The sequence below is a fragment of the Zea mays genome, chromosome 5 (assembly GCF_902167145.1).
Source record: "Zea mays cultivar B73 chromosome 5, Zm-B73-REFERENCE-NAM-5.0, whole genome shotgun sequence".
NCBI lineage: Eukaryota > Viridiplantae > Streptophyta > Magnoliopsida > Poales > Poaceae > Zea > Zea mays.
Genome location: NC_050100.1, coordinates 21,029,676 through 21,041,413, shown reverse-complemented (window position 1 = coordinate 21,041,413; position 11,738 = coordinate 21,029,676). Strand labels below are relative to the sequence as shown.

The following is an 11,738-nucleotide window of genomic DNA, read 5'->3' as shown; positions in this document are numbered from 1 at the left end:
CACAGCGAAGCAAATAAGCGGTCCAACAGCCACAAGCAAAGTTGGGAACATGCGTAACTCTTACCCGATCAACGATCTCCTTCTCTAAAAAACAAAAAATAAGCAAGGGTGAGTACTTATGTACTCAGTAGCCCACCTTCACCCACAGAATGGGGAAATCAGATATAATGCATGGAGTATGTGGAGCTCAGGATATTTTATAGAAATAGCAATATTTGATGCAGGGTTATTTTGTAAAATATTTTATATTTTTCAAAGCGCATCCTCTCCCAAAGGACCTGGAAGTTTTTCAATATAGAGAAAAATCCCCTGAACTAAACCATCCAGGTATCTCAACAGTTTCCCACTGGTTTTCATTTTCAAAAACAGCTACTGGACTTCCCGTCCACCATAGATCATGGCTCAACCGCCGGACCTTTTAAAACCACCTTTCAAAAGCATTTTTGGAAAACAAAAAACTAATTGTCAAATTCATGCCATGACTCATCCATATCCGTGGACGCGGACTATTCGAATATGTTTTTAAACTCTGCGCAGAGGTGTACACTTTACCCACTAGTCCGGTTTCTGCAATCTCACCGTCGTGAGATCCGAATGTCGAATCTCTATGTTTCCTTGCACATCCTTACCTTAACGATTATACCGGAAGGAGTCAGGCCACCACCATGCCCAAACTGGATAAAACATTCCCCTTCCTTATCCTCCCAGTGCTCCCCAGCCATCATAACCCTGGGGTTCGGATTGTACAAGTTCAGATTGAGCGACCACCTATACAGCCTTGAGTGGTTGTACTTGATAAGAGTATAGGTAAGGAGTGATGACAAACCGGTCCTTAGGCGAGAGGGACAATCCTTCATGCTCACATCTAAACCAGTTGAGCCATCACCTTAGGCCCTCCCCTAAACCAGGGAGTCCCTGATCATCCCACTCAAGGGTGATAAGGGTGGCAACCCTTCATCATACCCGTTTTGAAAAACATTTTCTTTTGAAAACTCACACCTTTTCTCAAATCATTTGTAACAAAGATGTCAAGGAGTATAAAGATTAATTGCGGCAAAGTTCCAAGGCTGGGTGTCCATAATAACTTGTCTCAAAATCATATCATGTATAAAATAACAGGTTGAGGGTTGTGGTTGAAAAAACATAGGTAATTTATGCATCAAAGGGATCCAGTGAGCTTGCCATGCTTTAACCGGCGAAAGGGTGAGAGCTCGCAGAACTGGCTTCTGGCTCCACCATCTGGCGTAGACTTGCAGATCTAGCCTTCATGAGACGGCACAGACACTCCGATAACTATGCAACATGAACAAGCAAACATACAAACCAACAAGTATATCAACAAATATTTAGTATAGTGGCCAGAACGACGATATATGGATGGGTAGAGACTTGAGCAGAATCTATGTCATGTGGTGTTGTGATATCACTGGTGGTGGAGTGGAGATGCTTACCAGGAGGGTGGATTGTAGGCGAAGCGACACTATGCGTGTAGCCGATAGAGCAGAGTAACTGAGTGGGTGAGGTGTTTGCCTTGGCTGAGGGTGCTGAGTGTGTGGAGAGGGAGAGGGTAGTGGTTGTATTTATAGCTGGGTGTATGTGGTGTAGTACAATAGAGTTCACTGTTGGTGAGAATAGTGACGAACGAATCACCTGACTTAGTCTGAACAGGGAAATTATAGGCAGAATATGGGACAAGATTATTTTTGGAGTTTTTAGGAATATGAACCATGCTTAAGGGATGACATGGTGGGATAGGGAATAATTTGATAAGAATTTAGAAATAAGAATTATTGGAATCTGAGTTTGGAAGCCTGGTTCGAAAGAATCTCAAAGTTAAGCGTGCTCAAATTGGAGAGATCTGGGATGGGTGACCGGATGGAAATTTCTTACTGGAAGGAAAATCACAGTCACTGGGGTTCGTATGACTGGAATACTGGTCTGACAAGTCTTAGGTGAGCTGTACATCATGATGGATGAGCAGTTGAAATTTGGGGTGATCGGATGGTCGATGAATAGTAACAATAAATAGCATCGATGAATAGTAACAATGATGAATAGTAACGGTAAATAGTAACGATAATGAATAGTAACGATAAATAGTAATGGTGAACAATGATGATGAATAGTCGTATGAACGAACGATGAACGATGAATAGTGACTATGAACGAATGATGAATAGGGACTATGAACGAACGATGAATAGGGACTATGAACGAACGATGAACGATGAATAGGGACTATGAACGAACGATGAATGATGAATAGGGACTATGAACGAACGATGAACGATGAATAGGAACTATGAATGAACGGACGAACGATCGAATGGTCGGACGAACGAATGATCGGAATTTCGGCAACATAACGGCTGACAAAGATTATTTGGACGAACGAACGGACGAACGAACCATGAACGATCGAACGATCGGACGAACGAACGAACAAACTAAGAATAGGTGGACGAAAGATCGAAGAACGACCGAACGATCCTTGTGCTAGTGTGTGCTTGTGTGGGACTTGGAGTGGGAGTGGGTGTGTGTGTGGGGGGGGGAGAGAGTTGCCATGAAATGGCTTGGGGTGGCTTGAGAGGAGGCCCTTGCCCCTCTATTTATAGGCTAGGTGGGGGGATTAGGGGGAGGAGGTGAGGTTTAGTGGGAGGATGCGAGGATTAGTGGGAGATAAGCATGTATTAGTCATGTATAAGTGTAATTACCTTGTAGAGCTCACTATATGACACCAGAGGCGTACGTATACGTATGAGCATGAATATGCTTGGCAAGAATATGTGGAGATGATCTGCTAGATCCATTGGTGATAACAAGTTTGTGATGAGATTTCCAGACCCTAAGATGATTGGTGACTTAGGGTACTTCAGACCTTTGGGGATGAGAACCGCAAAAGCCCAAATCACTATTGATCCTTGGACCCATGCGGTTAATGCTAAAGGTAGCTTACAAAAAGGGTGGTTCAGGATTAGTGGCATACCTATGGAGCAGAGATCTCTAGTTACTATTGCGAAAGTTGGTGGTCTAGTGGGCAAGGTGGTCGAAGTTGATGAGAAAACTAGGCTCAGAAATGAATATGTCAGAGCTAGAATAGCCTATAGAGATGTCACTGCAGTTCTAGGGGTTGTGGAAAGTGCCCTTGGAATGTTCTTGTATGATTTCTTTATTGAAAGAGAAATTCTTACGGAGGATGAAGAAGGAAATGCTGAAATAGAGGTTAAAGTGGATGAATCATACCAGAAAGATGCTAAGAGATTTAAATATGAAGGTAAAATGCCGAAGGGTAAAAGACAGGATATGGGTTTGTTCGATGAAGGGAATATGAAAGTTGATAAAGGCAAGGGTAAAGGAAAAGAGAATGAGGGGAGTACTCTTAAAGCTGGCAAAAATTATTTCAATTGCGCTGATGATGAAAAAGATAAAGTTCACATTACTGATAGTGAAGAAGATGATGTCAGTGATCTTCTTGGAGATGATCTTCTGACTGTGAAGACTGGTGTTGGCTCTAGTAGTCATTCTGCTTGGAATACCCAACTGAAGTGTATGAACACAATGAATACAAATGTTGGGCAACGTAGCAAGAACGCGCAATGTTCTATCATTATTGAAGAACTAGACCCAAATGATAAAAAAGAAGGAAATTCTGATGAGATGATATTTGATAATACTCAGGGAAGTGTGATTCTGAATACTTCTCAAGAGGATGAATCTATTCCAAAGAATAGTGGATCAAGGCTGATGACATGGGCCAAAATGATGTCCAACAGAAGAAAATTCCTTCCCCAATTCCTGAAAGGAGGGTCAGTGAGAGACTTAAGAAAGACCAGGGCCTCAGAATTGAAGAAAAAAAACAGAAGGATGACTATGAAAAGAAACTTGGAATGTAACAAGTCTAAACCCAACTCCGAAATTTCTTGTTTATCTTCTACTGAAATAATTTATATAAGCAAAAAGATGGGGGTTAATATGGACAACACAAACATGGAGTCTATTGACTTGATAAAGGAAATGGAATTGGCTAGACAATGTTTGGGTAGGAAAAAAGAATTGGTGTTGCAAAAAAGGGTGAAAATGATAGAACTACTATTAATGATATGGAAAAAGAGACTCAAAACCATGAAGGATATGAAACAGATGCCTTCGTTTTGGTTCAATCAAGAAAGAAAAAGAGAGAGATTACTAAAAAACATGAGAATTCATCATAAAAAGGCACAAGAAAATCTTGGCCAAAAAAAGATCAAAAGCACTGGGGAATCCTCTGATAGTGCTGCTGAGCAGATCCCTGATAAAAAGTTTTCCAAATGATGGGTCTTCTTTGGAATTGTAGAGGTATCAGGAAAAAAGGGGTTGCCCCCTTTATCAGGAACCTTATTGGGCTTCATAAATTTAAGTTCATTGGTTTGCAAGAGACCATGGTTGTTGAAGGTGATGTCTCTATTACAAAGAAGTTGGATCCTTCGAATGACTATTTGTGGCTTTGGTCTCCCTCTAAGTGCTGATTTGGTGGTAAGGGATCCCAAGGGGATCCATGGGGGAGGAATCCCCTTGTTATTCAAAATTGAATTGCAAGTAAATTTCTTCCCCATGGATCCCCTTGGGATCCCTTACCACCAAATCAGCCCTAATGGGAAATCTGGAGGTATTCTGGAGGGATCTAGGATTGATGATCTTGATGTTGGATCCTTTAAGCAAGGAAAGTATGTCCTCCAAGTTAATTACTGGGATAAAAGTTCTCTTTGCAAGTGGAACTTGATGGTGGTTTATGGTCCAGCTCATGAGAGAAATAAAGATAGTTTCCTGGATGAGCTGGAGACCTTTTGTGATAACAGTAAAGAACCTTACATCGTTGGTGGGAACTTCAACATTATAAGATTTACTCATGAAGAAAACAAATAAAATAATATTCACCATCATTCTGATCTTTTTAATTGGGTGATCCAGAAGTGTTGTTTGAGAAAAATTCATATGGTAGGTGATGGTTATACCTGGTCCAATAAGCATGAATCTCCCACTTTGGTTAAGTTGGACAGAGTTCTGATGAGCAAAAGATGGGAGGATATGTTTCCTCTTGTAAAAGTTAAAAAGCTTCCTAGGATTCTTTCTGATCATAATCCTCTCATTATTGAGTCTGAAAAACAATGTAAGAGATCCCACTCTTCCTTCTTTTTTGAGATTGGTTGGTTATCTCATCCAAATTTTTAAAAAATAGTTGAAGATATTTGGAACAAACCATGGCGAGCTAAAAGTTCACTGGATAAAATCCAACAAAAACTAAAGTTATGCAAGCAGTTTCTTAAAGGATGGGATTGGAACTTAAAGGGGAGAAAAAGAAGAAGAGAGATCAGATTATATATGATCTGAATAGGCTGGAAAGGAATGAAGAGTTGGGTCCTCTTAATATTCAGTAGCTTGAAGCAAGATGTTATCTTATGAAAGAAAATTTTCTGATGATTGATGAAGATGAACTGTTTTGGAAGCAGAGGACGCATGAAAACTGGCTTAAGCATGGTGATGGAAATAATGAGTATTTCCATCGCATTGCTAATGGTAGGAGACGAAAAAATAATATTGTCTTCCTGGAAGATGGAGACAAGAGGATTTTTGGGGATGAAAATATTTTGGAACATGCTACTCAGTTTTATACTGAGCTTTTTGGCCCTGCCCTAGGGAACTTGTTTCAAATTGACATGGAAATCTGGAATGGAATTGAGCGGTTGGACGATATAGACAACCAAGTTCTTTGTGGTCAATTTTGTGAGAAAGAGATCAAAAACGCCTTATTTCAGATGGAAAGCAATAAAGCTGCTGGTCCAGATAATATTCCAATTGATTTTTATCAAGTTTGTTGGGACATTGTTAAAAAAGATATTGTCAACATGTTCCATGATTTCTATGGTGGAAATTTGGATGTTAGCAGAATTAATTATGGTATTATCACGTTGCTTCCAAAAATTAAAGAGGCCACAAAAATTCAGCAATTTAGACCCATTTGTCGTTGAATGGCTTATATAAGCTCATTACTAAGGTTTTAACCTCAAGAATTGAACCTTATGCTCAGAGGTTGATCAGTGAGCATCAAACTGCATTTATTAAAGGCAGAAACATTATGACTGGAGTTATGATCCTTCATGAGACTAAAAAAAGGAAAGAAGTTGGGGTTATCCTTAAACTGGATTTTGAAAAAGCGTATGATAAAGTTAATTGGGAATTTCTGTTTCTTTGCCTTTATAATAGAGGTTTTTGTGAGAAATGGTTAAGGTGGATGCACATGGTGGTTGAGGGTGGCACTGTTAGTGTTAGAATCAATAACCAAACTGGGAATACATTAGAAGTGCTAAAGGTGTGAGACAGGGAGACCCCTCTCCCCCATTCTTTTCAATTTTGTGGCTGATAGTCTTGCTAGAATGATGGATAAAGCGATTGATAATGGTGTTTTAAAAGGTTTGGGCAATCACCTAATCCCCGATGGGGTTTCTTTGTTGCAGTATGCTGATGACACCATCATATGTTTGGAAAATGACATTAATAAAGCCAGAAACTTGAAAATGTTATTGTATATCTATGAAATGATGGCTGGTCTGAAAATTAATTTTATGAAGAGCGAAATCTTTGTGATTAATGGAGATGACGATATTGCTATGCAATATGCTAATCTCTTTAATTGTCAAATTGGAATTTTTTCCAATGGTGTACCTTGGAGTTCCTGTCAGTCCGAATCATTTGCACATTGCTGATTGGAGGAAACTTGAGGAAAAGTTAGAAAAAAGACTTGATAGCTAGAAGGGTAGTTCTTTATCTGTTGCGGGGAGAATTACCCTGATTAATGCACATTTATCCAACTCCCCAAATTACCATATGTCAATGTATTTGCTTCCAAAAATAATTATTGATAATCTGGATAAAAAAGGAAGAAGTTCCTTTGGCAAGGTGAAGGGGATAAAAAGAAATATCATCTTGTTAGATGGGATAAAGTCTGTACAAGCAAAAAAAGGTGGGCTTGGAATTAAAAACTTAAGACTGATAAATATATGTTTAATGTGCTAGTGGTGGTGGAAACTTGAAAAGGAGAAGGGGATTTGGCAAGAAATTGTGAATAATAAATATATCCATGGTAACAGTATTCTTAATATTGGCCCCAGGGTGGGTGACTCTCAGGTGTGGAGTGATATGCTTAAAGTTAGAGATTATTACATGCAGGGGAGACAAATTATTACGCAGTCTGGTGATAAGACTAGATTCTGGGAAGATTCTTGGCTTCTTGAAACTCCTCTTGCTATATCTGAACCATACTTGTTTGATATTTGTAATGACAAAAAGATTCTTGTGATTGATGTCATTGAGAAAAATTGCCAACTTGATTTCAGGAGATGGTTAAGTGACGATGACAGGAAAAAATGGGTGAAATCCTTGAAAAATTTCAGATGTTTGAATTCCAGGAGTTGGGTGATGATGTTAAATGGAAATGGGGGTAATAAGAGAGAATTTACTGTGAAAACTCTTTATGGTAACATTGATAGTAACAACTATGGTTCTTGTTTCAATCATATTTGGAAAGGGAAAATTCCTCCAAAAATCAAAGTTTTCATGTGGTTTCTTGAAAACAATGTGTTGTTAACTAAAGAGAAGTTGATTAGTAGAAATTGGACAGGTGATAATTCTTGTAGTTTTTGTCCAGATTTCGAGTCGACTAATCATTTATTTTTTACTTGTCACACTGCTAGATCAGTGTGGGGGTGCATAGCTAAATGTTTCAATTCTGATTATGTTCCAAATAATCTTGAGTAGTGCTGGATGTGGCTTAATTGTAATCTCTATGATGCCAAAGAAATTGGAATTGTAGGGGCTGCTGCCATTTGTTGGGACTTATGGAAAGCAAGGAATAAAGCTTGCTTTGAAAACATTGTGATCAATTCACCTGTGGAAATTGTTTATCATGCATGTGCGTTGATTATGAAATGAGCAGGTTTAAGCAAGAAGGAACTCCAGGACTTGCCGCATGATGGCGCGAAGCTCCTGTTGAAGGCTGCCAATGCAAAGATCAATCCGCAGACGCCGAGCGAGGAAGGTGGACACTGAGATGCTGTCGAGTTGGATGGTCTTTGAGTCTCTTTTGGGGTTTCTGATGTCTAGTGCTTTCTATTGCTGAAGATGAGTGAGGAGTGATTGGGAACTTAGCTGTTATGTTTGTGTTTCTGGTTTGTCTCAGTTTCAGAACAATTTGTTGTTTGTTGGTGTGACCTGAATCAGGTCAGTTTCTGGAGATGTATCCCTTCTAGGCTTAGCCCTTGGTGCTTATCTAGATGTGGATAAAAACAGTTGTATTTCTATTATAAAAGTAATAGAAATGGAGTGATCTCTGTTCGAAAAAAAATTGTTTGCACTTGCAATGAGATCCCGATGGAATTGATGCCATGTATCGGCTTGGGGGCAAGCCATTTTTTTAAAAAGGAGAGAATGTTAGGGAATGTGAGCCCAAATGGCCCATGCCGACCCATGTTGCTAAGAGACACTACAAAGAAGCAGGGCGGTCAGGAGGATTGGGCAGAGAATATTCAGAATACGGCTGTTCATCTTCCTTCTCCACTCTTCCATGTATCCTCTACCTCCCTCTCTAGATTCTTCTAGACCCTTCTAGAGTGGCTTCGGCATTGTTCTCGTATCCTTAATCCTCGTGCTGTTCTTCTTTCCTGGACTCTAATCCTCTGTAATCGCTACTGTTGAGTTGAATCAATACACACTGATAGTGAGTTGCTAACATCCTGCTAAACAAGTCTTGAGAATTTTGCCTTGCTTCCGTCAGTTTCTCTTTCTTGTGCATACACCGCCAATCTGAAGCTCCTTCCTTCGTGTTCGTGACCACAACAGTTTACGCTATCTCTAGCGGAAGGCATCCTTTAGCATATAAAGCATCAATTATGTGCTGGCGTGTGATGCATTAATTTGCATTAATTTGCCACAGCTACCAGAGAACTACTACTAACTAGACTTCTCCAACAGCACTGTATTGACGCATTGAATTTAAAACATATATAAAGCATCAATTATGGTATACTGCTATACTCTACTACTGGCCAGCAGCAGCCCCATTTTCCGACAACGAGTTCCATATATATGAAGTATAATAATGTGTGTGCCTTAATTTGCCACAGCTACCAGGGATTTCTCCAACGGTATTGCGTTGACGCATTGATGATGACGGGGGTCTGTCGGCACACATCATTTCCTTATAAATTCACGGTTGGAATGAAACCAAACCAAACCAAACCACAGCAATCCTTCACCATCCTAAGCTAGCCAAGCATGTGGAGGCTAAAGATCGGCGAGAGGCCAAGCAACCCGCTGCTTCGCTCGCCCAATGGCTTCCTTGGGAGAGAGGTGTGGGAGTTCGACCCCGCCGCAGGCACGCCGGAGGAGCGCGCCGAGGTCGATAGGCTGCGCCAGGAGTACACCCGCAACCGCTTCACGCGACGGCAATGCAGTGACCTTCTCATGCGCATGCAGGAAAGTACAGTCCCGGCCTGGACATAATAAGGCACTGAACTATATATCCCCTCCATTTTTTCGCCCAAATCTAGTAAGTAGCCCTTTGTAAAACCTCAGCAATTTCTTGAAGATCGACCCCCCCAGATGAACCATATAACCAAGAGAGAAACCATGAACCCGATTAAAAGATGGCCCCTCATCTCCTGAACTTCCAAAGTGGTATTAAATCCGCTAACAATAACTACTTGTGGTTCAGTATGGGCAACATTAGCCAACAACACTAGTACTACATGCTTCTAACGGGCGATATTATACACCCTGAGGAGGTAATAGGAATTTCATTAAAGTTTCATGGGTATTAAATAAGCTAATATGTTATAGTATTAATGAAGAGGGGTATGACCAAAAAAAATTATAGGAAAAATCAAGTTTTATAAAGCTACACACCAAAGTCTTGAAAACGGTACGTTACATAAAACATAAAACCCGACAGGAACTTAACTGACAACAAAACAGACTTAACTTCTCTTAAATGTGTGCCACGTAACATCATTGTACATGCTCTAATCAGACCTGTTCTACATTATATGGCATTCTAAAATTTTAGATTCAGAGTATTTCAAATTTTAATTGGAAAAAAAATCAGTATTTTTTCAGTGTAGTGTGCAGGACTAGCTTGTTTGATTTTCAATTTGAATTACTGCATACACATTTATTTCATCTACGACGTGTTTAATGAAGTCTTACGTTGTATATCTCTCTTGCAGTATGCAAAACAGAACCTTCATAATACAAACCTTCCGGCTATCAAGATTGACCAGGATTCAGACGTCACAGAAGAAACTATACTAATTACATTGAGGCGTGCTCTTAATCAATATTCTTCTTTGCAAGGACCTGCTGGGCATTGGCCTGGGGATTACGGCGGGATTTCGTTCATTTTACCACTCATGGTATGAGTTTTCTTTGTGATTTTGGTTTATGAGAAACCAAAGTTTGCTTTGATTTTATCAAAGCACACAATAAAGTAACATAAATTTTTTAAATGTGATAAAAACATAATACCACACATGGCCAATATGTTTTTGGGACATGATAATGTCAACAAGGAATGGATGATGACCTAGTCTTTTTATTGAAATCTCTTACACGGTGGTGATGATGCTTATATATTTTTGTTGTTGGATCAATATCACAATACTATTATTCATAATCAATTGTGACGGTAACCATGACTTAACAGTCTCAAGACATGTATTTATTCACTTTGTTAACGAATGTGATATACTCCCTCCGTCCCAGGATATAAGGCGTAACCACCTCTGGTTCAAAGACTAAGAAATGCATTTAATTGTCTCTATACCACTGCATCGATATACGTATGCATAGAGAGAGCACGCCTTATATTGTGGGACAAGAATAAAAAGTGGTTACGCCTTATATCTTGGGACGGAGGGAGTAATTACTTGACACCACTATACCACCCCCACCTCACTGTTGAGAAATTAGACATTTTCTAGAGTAAATTCCGAATATAAATCATGACCAACAATAAATAGTCTAGCTGTATATCCTACAATAAGTAACCTAACAGGTTACCTAAAAACATAATTATATAAATACAGTACACCTTTATCATAACAGATAAACTGAAGTATGATGTCAAATTAGATGATGCGTACTGATCAGACATACCGGTAGACGACGTTGGCGGAAGCAGTAGTTTCGACGATGAGATCGTGAGTAGTCGTGTGAGGACGCTTTTCAACAACCTTATTCACGCCCTCTCCCGGTGCAGGATCTCGAAGGCGACAGGTTTCGAATACTTGCTTTCCCGATCGCAGATGCACGTCGACGGTCAGGTGGAAGAGAACTACGATGGCGCCTTACATAGGACCGTGACTGCAAACCGATAAGCCCCCACGATCCGATCTGCACGTTATCCACGAAGCGATAGACTCGCGCTCCGATAACAGCTCAGATCCTTATCGTGATCGGACAGGGCTCTATACTTAACAACTAATCAACCAAAAAAATAAAATGACAAAAAGGGAGCCACACCCCCACAAGGAGAGAGGCCGGATTTTGGCAGACCATTCACACGCATGCCATGCACCCGCACCCTTCGCCCTGCCCAGGCCAGGCCAGACAAGGAGAGCGAGCGCACGCGTGTGGTTCTCCACACTCTCTCCCTCATCCATGACATGGTGAGTGAGTGTAGCCTTCATATCTAAACTAGTTCCACTCCA

The 11,738-nt window shown here is 40.2% G+C and overlaps 1 protein-coding gene across 7 annotated transcripts in view; it reads left to right on the top strand.

Annotated features, from left to right (window-relative positions):
• The first annotated feature begins 9,262 nt into the window (after nucleotides 1-9,262).
• Nucleotides 9,263-11,738, top strand: part of LOC100193317 (uncharacterized) — a 46,733-nt gene continuing 44,257 nt past the window's right edge. For 6 of the 7 annotated variants that reach the window (XM_020553064.1, XM_020553063.1, XM_008682910.2 and 3 more), the window contains exons 1-2: nucleotides 9,269-9,507; nucleotides 10,257-10,442. In XM_020553064.1, the coding sequence (XP_020408653.1) occupies nucleotides 9,307-9,507; nucleotides 10,257-10,442 (387 nt within the window). In that variant the 5' untranslated portion in view covers nucleotides 9,269-9,306. Of the gene's footprint in view, nucleotides 9,508-10,256; nucleotides 10,443-11,738 lie in introns of all 7 variants that reach the window. The other variant, NM_001138454.2, reaches the window with a different exon arrangement.